The following is a 15,539-nucleotide window of genomic DNA, read 5'->3' as shown; positions in this document are numbered from 1 at the left end:
CCTAAGTCTAGGCCTGGCACAGTGGCTCACGCCTATAATCCTAGCACTTTGGGAGGCTGAGGTGGGAGGATTGCTGGAGCTCAGGAGTTCGAAGCCAGCCTGGGCAAAAGTGAGACCCCTTCTCTACTAAAAAAAAAAAAATTGAAAAGATTAGCTGGGTATGGTGGTGCACGCCTGTAGTCCCAGCTACTCGGGAGGCTGAGGCAGGAGCATCCCTTGAGGCCAGGAATTTGAGGTTGCCGTGAGCTAGGCTGACGCCATGGCACTCTAGCCTGGGCAACAGAGTAAGACTCTGTCTTAAAAAACAAAACAAAACAAAACAAAACAAAACGTAAGTCTATTAGAGCCATGGGGGAACTTTCCTGTGACATTACTGCCATGTTGCCAGGGCAGACGTTAAAGACATAGCCATAGCTTTGTTCTGTGTTGCAAGTCAGAATGTAGTTATAGCCAAGAGGCCATACGTCTTGTGCTCTGTCTTACTGCAGCTACTGTTGAAGGTGAAGAAGCCGTAGAAGCTGTAGACAGTTGTGGGGTTTACCCTCTGCAATAGGAATTTAAGATATTTCTATTACCATGTACCTTAAGGGAAGGGGGGACTCAGGTTTCATGGTGTGTTGTTTGCAAGTCATCTTATCTCTTATTCTTCAGCTATGGGTACATATTAGTTCTTTTTTTTTTTTAACTTTCCATCAGAATGTGATAGGTCAGCTCAGTGCTGACTTTTAGAGGCTAGTTTCTTATCTCCACAGTTTTCTTGTAATGTCTTTGGTTTAGGTATCAGGGTAATACTGGCCTCATGGAATGAATTGGGAAGTGTTCCCTACTCTTTTCTGAAAGAGTTTGTGTAGGATTATTAATAGTATTAATGCATTCTTAACTGTTTGATAGAATTCACCAGAAAAGCTACCTGGACCTGGAGTTTTCTGTGGGAATGTCTTTAACTACAAATTCAATACCTTTAATAGATACACAGCTAGTCAGATATTTTATTTCTTCTTGAATCAGTTTGGGTATTTATATGTTTCAAAGAATTTGTCTATTCCCTCTAATCTTAAAGTTCCAAACTTTTCTATAAAGGGGCAGCTAGTAAATACTTTCAACTTTGTAGGCCATACGATCTCAGTCACAGCTATTCAACCTTGTCGTTATCATGCAAAAGCAGTCAGAGACAATATGTAGAGAAATGTGTATGGCTGTGTTCCAATAAAAGCACAAAAATAGGTAACAAGCTAGATTTGGCTCATAGGGAGTTTGCCAACCTGTGATCTAAGTTTTCATGTCTATAAAGTTCTTTGTAGAATTCTTATTATCCTTTTAATGTCTGTAGGCTCTGAGGTGGTATCCTCTCTTTAATTCCTGATATTAATAATTTATGTCTTTTCTCTATTTTTCTTAATCATTATAGGTAAACTTTTGTTGATTTTATTTATCAACAAAACTGACTTTTGTTCCTCTGCAGCTTGTAGACAAAAAAGAAAAAAAAACTGACTTTTGCCCCCCCTAATTTCTTATCTGTTTTCTATTTTATTGGTTTCTCTTCTTTATTATTTCCTTCCTTCTACTTAGTTTGGCTTTAATTTGTTCTTCCTTTTCTAGCTTCCTAAAGTGTAAACTTAGATCACTGATTTTGGACCTTTCTTACTTTCTCATACAGCTGTTAAAGGTATGGATTCACCTCTAGGTACTACTTTAACTTCATCCCACAAATTTTAGTTTGCTGTATTTTCCTTTTCATTCAGTTCAAAATATTTTTTCATTTCCTTTGCGGTTTATTTTTTGACCTATGGATTCTGTAGAAGTAAGTTACTGGGGCTGGGCGCGGTGGCTCACACCTGTAATCCTAGCACTCTGGGAGGCCGAGGCGGGGGAGGATTGTTTGAGCTCAGGAGTTCAAGACCAGCCTGAGCAAGAGCGAGACCCCGTCTCTACTAAAAAAATAGAAAGAAATTAGCCGGACAACTAAAAATATATAGAAAAAATTAACCAGGCATGGTGGCACATGCCTGTAGTCCCAGCTACTTGGGAGGCTGAGGCAGGAGAATCACTTTAGCCCAGGAGTTTGAGGTTGCTGTGAGCTAGGCTGATGCCATGGCACTCTAGCCAGGGCAACAGAGCGAGACTCTGTCTCAAAAAAAAAAAAAAAAAAGAAAAAAAAGAAAAAAAGAAAAGAAGTAAGTTACTGGAAATTTTAAAAGATATCATGTTGTTATTGATTTTTTAATTTAGTTCCATTATGGTTAGAGACTATATTTTGTAAAATTTCAGTCTTTTGAAGTCTATTGAGATGACTTTGATGGCTAAGAATATGGTCTTTCTTGGTGATCTCATAGGACTGGAAGCCCATAGGCTTGATGCCTCTGGGTCACCCCTAGCTGAAGCATTGGCTTATAACTGGTTCTGAGATCATATTAGTCAGCAAGTCTAAATCTTTCAGAAAGCTCCTCAAAGAAGCTAGGTTGACCCATATAAAGTTGTCATTTTTGCAGCTAAAAAGGTCTGAATATTGAAAGTTTGTTATTTTATTTTATTTTATTTTTACCCCTCTCCTGCCCCGGTGCCTAGCAGTTTGTTATGATTCAACCTAATAGTGTGTTTCTTTCTAGTAGCCTTGAGGTGCTTTATCTGTTACATGCTTGGGTTTGGGTAGGTCTCCAAAGAGGTTCTCAAATCAGTCTTCCAAATAATGAAATGGAAGAAGTACATATCAGAAAAACTTGGCAGGAAGTTTCTTGCCAGTGATTGAAAAGAAAAATCGAGTCTAGAGAATGTGTATTATGTACTGGTTGCTACCAATGCATCCAGGACTTCAGTTGCTATAACCATGGGGACTCTGGACTGTATGTCCTTGAGGATGCAGATATAGGGGGGACCTTAGAACATCTTGTCCAATTCCACACCCACCCTGAGGGTGAGCAAGGGGGGAACCCCAATCCAGTGCCAAGCCTGTGAGCTAAAGGTATATGGTACTTGAAGTCCTTTGGAGCTGGGACATCCCATGGGATCAGGTTTTGTGTTTCCATGGGCTTTTTACTCCTTCGACATTTGGGAAAATAGGGAATTCTACTCAATTACATTCCTTCTTGTGCCCCATGGAATTTTATTAATGCCCATTAAAAAGAAATACTCGAGATGCTCTCTTTGAAGTGGTGTCTGTTTCTTCAGTAGAGGGAAGGGGATGAGTGTGATGTTGACATAAGATTCTAATGTGCTCACCAGATTCCATTTCCTGCCCTGCCAGAAGTCTCTGTGTAGATACTGTCTTTTCTTCCACTTGTGAGGGTTGCCTTCAAGTCTAGAATTGGGCCTGTTTTCACAAAAGGGCTGGACATGCCAGTGGATCTTCCCAGGGCCTATCAGCTCATCAGGCAAAAAGCCAACTATGAATGGAATCTAGGAGTCTATCCAAGTGGTTTATCAGCTTGCTGCTGTCCCTGGGGCTTCCACCAAGCTCTTTCAATCTGCCATTTATCCTGAACTACTAATTACAATGAGGAAAACCCTGCTAGAATTGACTCAGATGAATTCTTTCTGGCCACAGGATAAAGTTTAATACAGTGATCCTGTTGGCTTGAGTCACCGTGATCTAACAGATGGCTTGTACAGCCACACCAGAGGGGCTGGGCCCATGCTGGGAGCTGCTGGTGGCAGTATCCATAGCACACCTGAGCCTCACTCAGCCACATGGGTCTCGCCCTACCCGGATCTCTCTCAGTGCTAGTCATCTGAAGCAGGGAGGTGTCTCCTTTTTCTGGTACTGGGAACAGAACAACATCTGGACTTATTTCCCACTGTTTCCTTCATTCGTAATGACTTGAAGTGAAAGGTACCAGTATTCAATGAGCTCGTGGTTCATGTGAATTGTTATGATCACCACATTGTCAAGCATGTGCTGTTCTCTTCATTGTTAACATGAGAAATCAAATATTGGGGAGGCTAAGTGATATTCTTCAAGTTTACATACCCAGTAAATGATAGAATTTGGATCTGAACCCAGATCTATTTGTGTTGGTGGCCTTCAGTACTTTGTACTATTTCCTAGACATGGAAGAGGCAGCTGAGAAGAGCTGATCGTATCTTTGGAACCCCTTGCCCCTCCTCCCCCTCAATTTTTAGGTTATCTAAAAATCAAGACCAGTTATAAATTGAAAAGTTATCTGGCAATTTTGCAGCAATAATGGGGGCCGGTGGCCCAGGTAGGGTCACTATTCATTTACTTTTCCACAGATATTTATTTAGCACCTGCTGTTGGTATATACTAAGTATTGGGGACATAATTTATCTCTAATGGCTGATGAAAAGGAAAGATGAGGCAATAACAATAAAAGAAGGAATTAACTAGAACAGCCATTTCTAATGTTGGTGAAGGGTGTGGGGGAGGGCAGGAGGAGGGGAAGTGCATCTGGCCCACACCCTTCACACATTTCCCCTGAGCTATGGAAATCACCCGAATAAAACTCCATTCATTGGAGAGGAAAGATTTTTGTGTCAATATTGGGCCATCTGGTATCTAAGAATATCCTCTTGACCTTTTTTGTCCCTGTCCAGAGCAAATGCAGATGCTTTGCTGAATTTAAGCACACATGTCTCCATGAGCCTAGGAACTCAACTCTGCTTAATTCTATGAGTTTCTGAGCTAGCTGCCTGGTGCCCAGTCCTCTTTTGTTATGCTTTGTACACTGCTGGGGTAAAACTGCTCGACAATGGACTCATTCTGAGATACACCCTGTACTTTTTCTACAGCTCCATTTTGTAGAGTTTTCTCCTGCTTTCTTCATTGCAACATGTTATTCTATTTGTCTTCCTTTTAACACTGGATATATTCATTTTTTTCTGGAGTTACTCCTTCATCCTTTCTGAGAAACTCTATCCCCAGATGCATTCAGATGAACCACATGACCATTTGCAGGATCTTTTGGAAGAAATTCTTGCATGGGGTAGAATTGTAGTTTAAACCACAGGTCTACAAACTATGTTAGGCCCACAGGCTGACTCCTGTCCGTTGTGGGTGTTTGTAAATGAAGTTTTATTGGAACACAACCATGCCCATTCACTTACCTTTGTCTATGGCAGCTGCAATAGCAGAATTGAGTATTTGAGACAGACCGTATGGTCCACAGAGCCAAAAATATTTGCTATCTGGCCTATTACAGAAAAAGTTAGCCAACCTCTGGTCTATAGCAGTTGTTCTCAACCCTAGCTGCAAGTTAGAATCTCCTGGAGGCCTTTTAAAAACTGCTGGTTGGGCCACCCCGAGAGATTTTGATATAATGGGCCTTGGGTGGGGCCGGGCATGGTTTTTGTTTATTTAAGCTCCCCAAGTGATTCACAGGGTTAAGATCCACTGGTCTAGATTAACTGAGAATGGCCCTGGTAGCTGCAGAAGTAAGACTGTGTTATCTGGCTCTTAGGAACTACCCAAAGTCTATACTAAAAGTCTCTTTGGGTGGCTGGGAAAAAGAGTCAGCCTTATCTGGTGAGAATGTGCCGGCCCATCCTGAATTCTTGGGTTAGGTGGTGGTGAAGCTTGACCTTATCAGCCAACAGTCCTGCCAACATTCTTTCTGAGGCTCCAAGCCTGTCCCACAAAGACTGTCTTCCATTGGTACTCTGTTGAGGGGTTTCTCATCTGCTCTCTTGGTTAGGAGAAGGGCTACAGGCATTGCATTCAGTCTTTTGTTTTCCTTCACGCAAGCATGTTGCAGCAGGCAGGAGAAAAATGAATCAGGTAGCATTTTAAACGAGTATTACTCGACAAGGCTCAATCTTGAAGGTTGTAGCAGAAAATGCGTGATTCCTGAGAAATAATCCCCTAATCTGTCCTGGAGAGAAAATAATTGGTTAGGATTTGGTGGCATCTTGTGTTATGTCTGTAGATCACCCCCAAGTGGCTTTATTTGATGGGTTTTTTTTTTTTTTGGTCCTTTGCTCATAGTGCCTTAAAAAAAATCACCTTCCCTTTGCTGGATGTAGTTGTTTATATGTACGCCTCTCCTGTCACCCTGGAATCTGTTGGGGCTTGCTGGCCCCTCTCCCAGAGTCCTCCTTGGCTTCCTTGAGCAACTCCCAACAGCGCTGTGTCCTGGAGGTAGACACCCAGTCCTAAGGAGCAACCTGCCCCACAGCACGTCTTTGTGTAGGACTGCTGGTCTTTTAAAGCATGTCATCTCCCTGGGGTGACGTTAGGTTCCCACAGTTCAGAGGAAGCCTGTACACGAGCTAGACAGGGACAGGCACACAGACACATGTTTCTCCTTTTCAATAACCCATAAAATTGAAATCCAGAATAAGTACTGGGGTTTGCAGCATTTTGAGTGCTAAATACATAGGTCAAGTTCACTTGTTGAGCAATGGGCCTTGGGGGGCTGGAGGATCTTTCCTTCTTATGTGGGGAAAGCTAGTCTGATTAAAGGATCTTGGGCAGCTGACCTACAGGAGCCCAAATTTTAGATACAAATATCTCTATGAATGATGGCATAATGTCAATCAAGTCACAACATACTGTCTTTTAATTTATAAAATGGGCAAGAAAACATAAGCGTCATCTCACCTTCACAAAGATTTTATGAGAATAGATGAAATAAATGTGAAAGGCACCCTATAATAGCAAGGTATAATAATTTATATTGCTGTGGCCCAGCTAAGCTGTAACCTTGTTATTATATCATCTGAAGCAGTATTATATGCTAAGCAGACTCTAAACTATTTAATAGCTCTGCCCACACAACTCTTCAAGAGAGAAGAAAGCTTCAGAGCTGAAAGTCTGGTCTTTATCATAAACCTTGAGATTGGAGACTTGTCTTAATAGAGGAAGATACTTCTTTTTCTAAATGTTATGAAGTGCGTGCTGTTAAAAATGGGGTCTGGAGGGCTCTGTAAATGGTTTTGTTAGACTTATTGGCAGATAGAAGGAACTGAGAATTTTATTTATAAATTGAATTATATTATTAAAAGTGATGCCAGTGTTCACAGCTCTCCTTAGCATTTGAAGATAAAATGTATTCATTATCTTAGGAACTTGAGTGGGCTTTTCCCTCATCCCAGTCTTGGAATTCTTTTTTTTTTTTTTTATTTCAGCTCATCATGGGGGTACATAAGTTCAGGTCATATACATTGTCCATGTCCCGCCCATCCCCCCGAGTCAGAGTCCCAAGCGCGTCCATTCTCATTCTCCAGACAGTGCGCCTGGCACTCATCATGTAGTCATACCTCCATCCCCTCCCCCCCCGGAATTCTTTTTTTTTCGAGACAGGGTCTTGCTCTGTCACCCAGGCTAGAGTGCAGCGGCATCATCATAGTTCACTGCAACCTCAAACAGCTGAGCTCAAGTGATCCTCCCACCTCAGCCTCCCAAGTAGCTGGGAGTACAGGAATGCCACCATGCCCGGCTAATTTTTCTATTTTTTTAGAGATGGAGTCTTGCTATATTGCCCAGCCTGGTCTCAAACTCTTGGCCTCAAGCCATCCTCCCACCTCAGCCTTCTAAAGTGCTAGGATTACTGGCATGCGTGGCCTCAGTCCTGGAATTTCATAGAGACCATAGCAAAGGTAACATGAATGGGATCAATAGAAGTAAAACCTATTCTATCATTTTGGATGATTTCGCCTGTAACAGAGAAAACTAAATCCCACAGGCTTAGACAATAAGGAAATTCATTATCATATAACAGAGGCCTCTAGAGGTGGGGCAGGGTCCCTCATAGGTGGATTTGGTGGCTAGGTGGTGTCGTTGGCTTATCAGCTTCCTCCTCTAGGAGTGGGTACACACCAAGTCTCTTGGCAGAGAAGTGGCTACTCGACAACATCGTGGTTCTATTAGTTAAGGAGGAGAAATGGGAGAAAGGTTGCTGTGTACATAGAAGTTCCACAGTATCCACTACACCTCCTGTGTATATTTCAAGTCTCTTCACTAATTTTTCCTATGAAATTGCACAGACAGAAAAATTGTGATGGTGGTGATTTCAGGTCATTATTACTGATGTTTAACATTGCAGTTAACTTTGTTGAATTTTGATGGTGGGGTTGCTTTCTACCCTTAATGGGAAAGATCCCAGGTGATAACTTGGCATTGTCTTCCTCCCACTGCAAGCTGACAAGTTGACACACGTGTTATAGTGTCATGAGCCAGGAGTCAGCAAGCCCTAGGCTCATAGCCTCAGTGGCATATTCTCTCCATCGCAAGTGGGAGGTCCTTAAGCTCAGGTCTGGGAAACTTCAGTCCCAGGAGTTTAATGTGGAGATTTTCTTAAATGATTTGTGCTTCTTAAGGGCATTGTTTGAGATGTTGCTTTCATTACTGATCTTATTTATTTATTTACTTACTTATTTTTTTAGAGACAGGGTCTCACTCTATTGCCCAGGCTGGTGTGCAGTGGCATAAACACAGCTCTCAACAGCCTTGAACTCCTGGGCTGAAGCGATCCTTCTGCCTCAGCCTCCTGAGTAGCTGGGACTACAGGCATGCACCACCATCCCTGGCTAAGTTTTCTTATTTTTTGTAGAGACTGGGTCTCACTATGTTGCCCAGGCTGGAGTGCAGTGGTGCAAACATAGCTCACCACAGCCTCGAACTCCTGACCTCAAGTGATCCTCCCACCTCAGCCTCCCAGAGTACTGGGATTACTGGTGTGAGCTACCACATCCATTCCATTCATTACTGATGTTAAATGAAACCAGAGTCAGGCAAGATGGAAGATGTAGGATTTGGAAATAGGCAGTCTCTCTAAGAAATAATTGTGTTTTAAAAATATTTTACTCCATTTACTCTCTCTTTGAGAGATCGCAATTCTAAGAAAATTTGAGATAAAGCTGGCAAACGTTTAGCTTCTCTAGTTATTTATTTCCAGTAGATTCAGTTGTTTGAAATTCTGACTGAATGGAGAAGAAATAGACTTGCCATAAAACAGTTGTTCAAATGGGAGGTCTGACTGCTCAAACTAATTTTGGATGTAGTTCTAATTGAGGTGTTAAATAATCTTGCTATTTAAGCTACTTGATGGCTTTGAGCCATCTTTTTCCAATATAAAATCAGGAAATGATTTTGAATTAGTTTCTAATTGTTGGCTCCTAAGTTATCCAAATGACAGCCAGCCTTTGGTACCCAGGCCAAAGGAGTAAAAGGAAGGATGCTGGCCCTGCAGATGTGTCTTCTGAGCAGGTGATGTTAATGGCAATAATCAGGACGCAGATGACACTAGTGTGGGGTGATTCACAGATGAAGACAAAGGAACATTCCACCAGGTACAGAAGAGAATGGAAGCCAAGTTGCAGTAGTGTAAAAGCCCATGGCTTCAGAAGCCTAAAGAAAGGAGACAGAAACATCAAGAAAAAGCAATGCAGAGAAGTGATGGGGTGGTAGAAATTAGGAACAGCCACTTGCTGCTCCAGCTGCTGGAACACTGGAAAAGGCTTGCAGCTCTCTGTGTGGACAGAAATTGGCTGACTGTGCCTAGTGTGTAAACAGCTCTGTGGGTCTTATTCACCCCTAGGTATTGGCTATTCATGAAAATGATGCTGTGTCTATAAAAAGAGTTTAAACCATGTGCACTACACTGTTTAAGAAAGCGTTGAGCTATGTGATGTCTTTTAGTTAGCTAAACATCTATCAAAAACCAGCTGTGAGAATGAAAATGTGAGTGCCCCACTTCAGTTTCCATGGGACAAACAACTTGGGGGCACGGCTTTTTCTCAAGCCTGCCAGGTACTGACACAATACTAGAAAGTTGTCTTTTTTATTTTACAAATATTTAATGTTTTTTTGCTTGTGTCAAAAATTGTTCATCTGGAGAATATAGAAACTAAAAATAAAATCATTGGCAATGCAATCACTGAGAATAACCACTGTTAACCTTTTGGTTCTATTTTTCCAGTGACTTCTGTGTCTGTATTTTAAAAGGAAGTAAAAATGAGTTCATACTCCATATACTCCTCACATGTTAAGAACAGTTTTCTATACTATAATCATACCTGCATATATATAGGGTGTTTAACCCTAGTAGTTTTGTAGTAGAACTAAACCAACTTTTGATTTATCTACAGCCATGTATTTTATTATATGGGATTATATAATAAAGTCCTGATGCAAAAATCAAACATCAAGAAGATTTGAGGATGTGAAATGTTAATTCTTTGGGAGCCAGTGCCCACTTGTAAATCTGGGACTTAGAATTAATTATTTAATACAGTGCATCAGAAGTTCCTTATGCATATGTATTTATTTTAAAGGATCCATTATAAAATAAAATATCTTCTTTGTGTTTAGCATTCTCTGGATATTCAACAAATACAAAGTATGACCCACACCAAATTAAAGCAGAAATAGCAAGTCGTCGGGATAGGGTGAGTAAAACCAGTGTTTTCACAACTGGAAGTGCCATGTGCGTTTTTGTGTAACATCATTTATCATGGTTCATTTCATGGTAGTCAATGTCCCTGACGCTCATATTTTAGTAAGATTTTTGATTTCATGGATTACTATTGCATTTTGTTTTATTTTCTACTTTTTTCCAATAGGAGGAAAAAGTTTTATTTTAAAGCCTTAGCTCATCTAACAAAAAGTAGCTTGTATCCCTGTGCATGTTTCACAGGGGTGGGCTCACCAACCATTTGGAAGGGTTTAGTGACCGCAGGGCTGGATCTCACAGGGCTGCTTCCCCATGTCAGCAGGATGCAGCCGTGGCCCTCGGCAGCCTTGGAGCTGCTTTCTCCCCTGGTCTGCTAGTCCTAGAGGGATTGCTCCTGCAATGGTGTTTGACCAGAAGGTCAATGCTCCTTCCCTGGTGACGCCTGAATTATTTATGGGTTACCTTGCTTCATCTCTTCAGAGCCTTATCTTGGCTGTCTGGGAAGGGGGACACTTTTGTTTACGACAAAGCAAGCATCTGGCAATGAAGCCTCCTCCTCTCCTGGTGTTTCATTCCCTGAACCAGGGTGTACCTTTTAGTGCGGTGGTTCTCAAATTTTAGCACACCTAGGAAAAACACCTGGGGCGCTTGTTTAAAGTGTGAGATTCCAGGCCTACCCCCTGAGTTTTGACGTAGGCCTGGAGCAGGTCCCAGAATCTGTTTAAATAAGCACTCCAGGCCCGGTTGAGTTTCAAGTAGTCTGAGACCATGCTTTCAGAAACAGAATTTCTTATGTGGGATCCAGAGTAGTAAGTAGAAGGAAAGATGAAGAAAGTATTACAAAGTTTTTAATTGTAATGTGTAAATCATTATCTTGCAAAAGAGAATAGTTACTGGTTCCCCACTTGGGTAGGAACCTGTCAGCAGTCTGGGATTATGTATGTGAATGGAAATTCATGAAGAGAATAGACGATCCACTGAATTGCAAACTAATTAGAAACTTAGATGACAAAGCTAATAACAACTGTAGAAATAATTTTTCACAGCTTGTTTTTGGAAAAAAAATGTGATTTGTCTTTAGCTTTCCAGATTAAAGCGAGAGCTGACCCAGATGAAGCAGGAACTGCAGTACAAAGAAAAGGGGGTGGAGACCCTGCAAGAGTGAGTTGCCTGTGCTTACAGACGGGAGCACTTTTCTGTGATTTCCTCTTGTCCTGACCCGCCTGGTACCTGGACACCGGTCTCAAAGCTTCATCACCTTCGCTTCTATGCCTTTATTTATGCTCATTGTTTCCTAGTCCTAAGCATCAGAATCTCTGTTTTCCTTGATGATACTTCATTCCTTTAAATGGAAACAGTTGGGAAACAAGACCTTTATTTTTATATTTATGCACATTTTCTCTAGCTGCATGGTCCAAGACACTTATTGTCTATTTACATTTAAATTTGTTTTGTTGTTGGTTTTATCCTCCTGAATTTTTTATTCTAAAATTTAAATTTAAATTAATTAATGTAAAAGAAAATTTAAAATTTAGTCTCAATAGTCACATCTCAAGTGCTCAGTAGTCACATGTAGCCAGGACAGATTTTCTCCACCTTGGCACGAGTGACATTTGGATCAATCTTTGTCTTGGGGGAACTGTCCTGTGCACTGTAGGATGTTGAGCGGCTTCCATGGTCTTTACCCACTAGATGCCAGTAGCGCCCCCACCCCCATTATAACAACCAAAAATGCTTCCACACATTGCCAGGTGTCCCCTAGAGCAGCAGTCCCCAACCTTATTGGCACCAGGAGCCAGTTTCATGGAAGACAATTTTTCCACAGGCAGGGGGGAGGGAGGGATGGTTTGGGGATGATTCAAGCCCATTACATTTATTATACACTTTATTTCTATTATTATTACATTGTCACTTGCCACTCACTGGTAGAATTTTGATATGAGTCTGCAAGCAATTGATTTATTATGGTCTCTGTGCAGTCAAACCTCTCTGCTAATGGTAACCTATATTTGCAGCCGCTCCCCAGTGCTGGCATCATCACCTCAGCTCCACCTCAGATCACCAGGCATTGGATTCTCATAAGGAGCATGCAGCCTAGATCCCTCGCATGCGCAGTTTACAGTAGGGTTCGTGCTCCTATGAGAATCTAATGCTGCTGCTGATCTGACAGGAGGCGGAGCTCAGGGATGGGGGAGCAGCTGTAAATACGGATGAAGCTTTGCTCGCTCCCCACTGCTCCTGCTGTGCGGCCTGGTTCCTAACAGGCCACAGAACAGTACTGGTCCACAGCCCGGGGGTTGGGGACTGCAGCCATAGAGGACATACTTGCCCCGAGTTGAGAACTTACAGTTGAGGCTACTGACAGCACAGGTGATAGAGTTCTCTCATCACAGAAAGTTCTTTTGGACAGTCCGGTCTGTAGGTCTTTCTCCTGTTCTCATCTTTACAATTAGAACTTTAGCCCCACTAGACTTCAGAGATGAATTTTTTATAATTAGTGAGCTATATTAAATCAGCAATTTTAATGAACTAAAGCTATTTTACAAATGGCAATAGTGCTGGTCTGACAGAATTCATTTTCTTAATAAAGGGTATTGTCTGCTTGTTGCCCAGGTCACCCTCTCTTAGTTCACTGGCTTCACTTGCTGAACTTGGGCATGGGCTTCATACTCTCTGTGCCTACTTTTCTCATCTGTAAATGGTGATTGTCTTAGTCAGCTTAGGCTGCTATAACAAATACCATAGACTGGGTGACTTAAACAAGGAACAAGCACAAGCAAATCACTTGATTTGACAGGTGATAAAAATGACCAGAACTGCCTAGTTAAATTTGAGGTTGATTTCCTACTGTCATTGGGCCCCACCATAGCTGTCTCTCCTTACTCTACAGTGTCTGTGGATAATGTGTAGTTTTAATGCTAGGCATTGTGTGTGCTGGAGGTTGCAGTGAATTTAATTCTCACTTGGAGAAGCTCTGAGGAAGGTGACTGGGGTTCAGGAACAGTCATGGTTTGCGTGGGACCCCTGAGTATCAGAGGGGAGCCAAGCCTGGCACTTTTCCCTGCTGGCTGTGGCTTCTGTAGCGGGATTGCGAGCACAGTGCCTGTTCCTTCACCTGAGCTCCATCATTCTTGTGAACTCCATTTCCTTATTTGAAGAGAAAGGTTATATTGCAATGTTAGCCCAAGACTGAATAATCTAGAAAATAAAATGTGTTCGTGACTGAGAAACCCCCCTTTTCCTTGGCATTACTAGGAAGTAAATTCATCTTCTGTAGTTGCAGTAGTTTGAAGAATAGGAAAAGGCGGCCTTTGTTTCTCCAGGTGTATTAGACAGAGAAGCAGGAGGCAGTACAGGAAGAGTTCTGACTTTACACCTGTAGTCAAATGGAGTATGAGTTGTGCTCCTGGAAGGCAGAAGGGCCAGTGCCATTTGTATTTTCTTTCTGCTTTCGTTATCAAGATCCCATGCATGGGAGCAGTGATTGTAAACTTGCCCCTTGCCAAGAAGGAGGCTTCTGGTGCCTGCCAGAGCTCCTGAGGATGCCCGCCCTCCCTGGGGAGGCTGACGAGTGGCATGCAGGAAGGCCCTGCACTTGGCCTTGTTCCTGAGGGGCCCATCCCCAGCAGTAGCCTCCCAGGTGCCCGTGGGTATGTTGCCTCCACTCCGTTTGATGCTGTGTTGTCACTGCTCATGTTTACTTTATTCTGTGACACAGCCCCACTGGGAGAAGAGAAACATGGGCACTTCTACCACCCTTAAAATTCTTTGTAAATGAAAAAAAATCTAGTAGCCTTTCTCTGAGTTCCACAGGCTATAAGATAAAAACAGAATTATTTTTTTGGTATTGAAAATTGGGCTTTCATGTTTGGATCAAATCATGCAAATTTATATCACTGAGAAATTCCAAACACTTTTGTAAGTACTGAAAATGTGATGATCCCACTTCTACTGTGAAATCCTGACTATAAGTACAGACAGCATTAGAGCTGTTGCACATAAACATGATGCTTCTCTGATTTTATTACCAACATCAATTTAAGGTAGTGGCCCTAGATTTTCCTCCAGAAGATTTTCTGCTGTTCTTGCTTCCCAGAATATCCAGTATATTCTTTTCCAGAGCACCTCACCAGGAGTTTGGCCGCTTATAACATTTTAAACTTGACTTGTTTACCTTGGTGAATTTCCTGGCTAGCAAGGAAATCCATCATTATGCTTGGATCCAAGTGAGGAAAAAAGAACCTTTTGTGTTTTATTTTAAATCTATATACGTTGTTAATTGTCATAGAGGGGAGCTGGCCATGGATGCATTCTCTGAGTTAGTGATGGAACATGTGCTTGTGTGTGTGTATGTGTATGATATACCTATACATATATAAAGTATACATATGGACTTTTAATGATGGCAAATGTCAAACATAAACAAAAATAGAATAGTATAATGAAACCCTTGGGTACCCTTCACCCCATTTTACCCACACAATGGCCAGTCTTGGTTCATTTGTGACCCTGCCCCATCTGCTGAGCTTTCACTGCCTTAATTGAAGCAAATCCCAGAATCACATTTAATCTGTAAATATCTCTCCTAAAGTTATGGGCTCCTTTTGAAAACATAGCTATAATGGCCACACCCCACTAATAGGCATCCTATTTCCTGTGAACATTCCCATTTCTCTGGTTGTTTGGGTCCAGATTCAGATGAAGCCTACGCAGTGCATTTGGGTGATGTGTCTTTTAAGTCTTTTAATCTCTGCTCCCCTCCTTTTTTTTTAATGAAAACTTATTTGTTGAAGAAACTAATTTGCTTGTCCTATAGAATTTCCCTGATATTAGGTTTTGCTGCTTGAATTCACGTGGTGAATTGAACATATTCCTCTGTCTTCTGTTATTTATGCAAATGGATGTAATTAGTTTGAGAGGTTTGATCTGATTCAAGTTCGATTTATTTTTCTTTTCTTTCTTTTTTCCGTAAGAACGTTTTATAGGAAGTGGTGCTGGTGTTATTTCCGTCAGGAAGCTCATACTCTCTGGTTGTCTCTTCGTGGTGTGAAGATTATCGGTGGGTTCTGGCCTTGTTGGCCTGATGCTTCCATTTATCATATTTCCCAACAGGTTTTCACCTAATGTTGTGCATGTGTATCTTTCAGGATAAGTTCCTCAAAATGGGCTTGCCGGGTGAAGGAGTGAATGCATTTG

The 15,539-nt window shown here is 41.8% G+C and overlaps 1 protein-coding gene across 1 annotated transcript in view; it reads left to right on the top strand.

Annotated features, from left to right (window-relative positions):
- Nucleotides 1-15,539, top strand: part of WWC3 (WWC family member 3) — a 117,649-nt gene that overhangs the window by 45,754 nt on the left and 56,356 nt on the right. The window contains exons 4-5 of the mRNA XM_045538429.1: nucleotides 10,262-10,338; nucleotides 11,425-11,504. Coding sequence (XP_045394385.1) covers nucleotides 10,262-10,338; nucleotides 11,425-11,504 — 157 coding nt within the window. The remainder of the gene's footprint in view (nucleotides 1-10,261; nucleotides 10,339-11,424; nucleotides 11,505-15,539) is intronic.

Source organism: Lemur catta, chromosome X (assembly GCF_020740605.2).
Source record: "Lemur catta isolate mLemCat1 chromosome X, mLemCat1.pri, whole genome shotgun sequence".
NCBI classification, from domain to species: domain Eukaryota; kingdom Metazoa; phylum Chordata; class Mammalia; order Primates; family Lemuridae; genus Lemur; species Lemur catta.
Note: the sequence above shows the minus strand (reverse complement) of the source record. Positions and strands in the feature narration are given on the sequence as shown.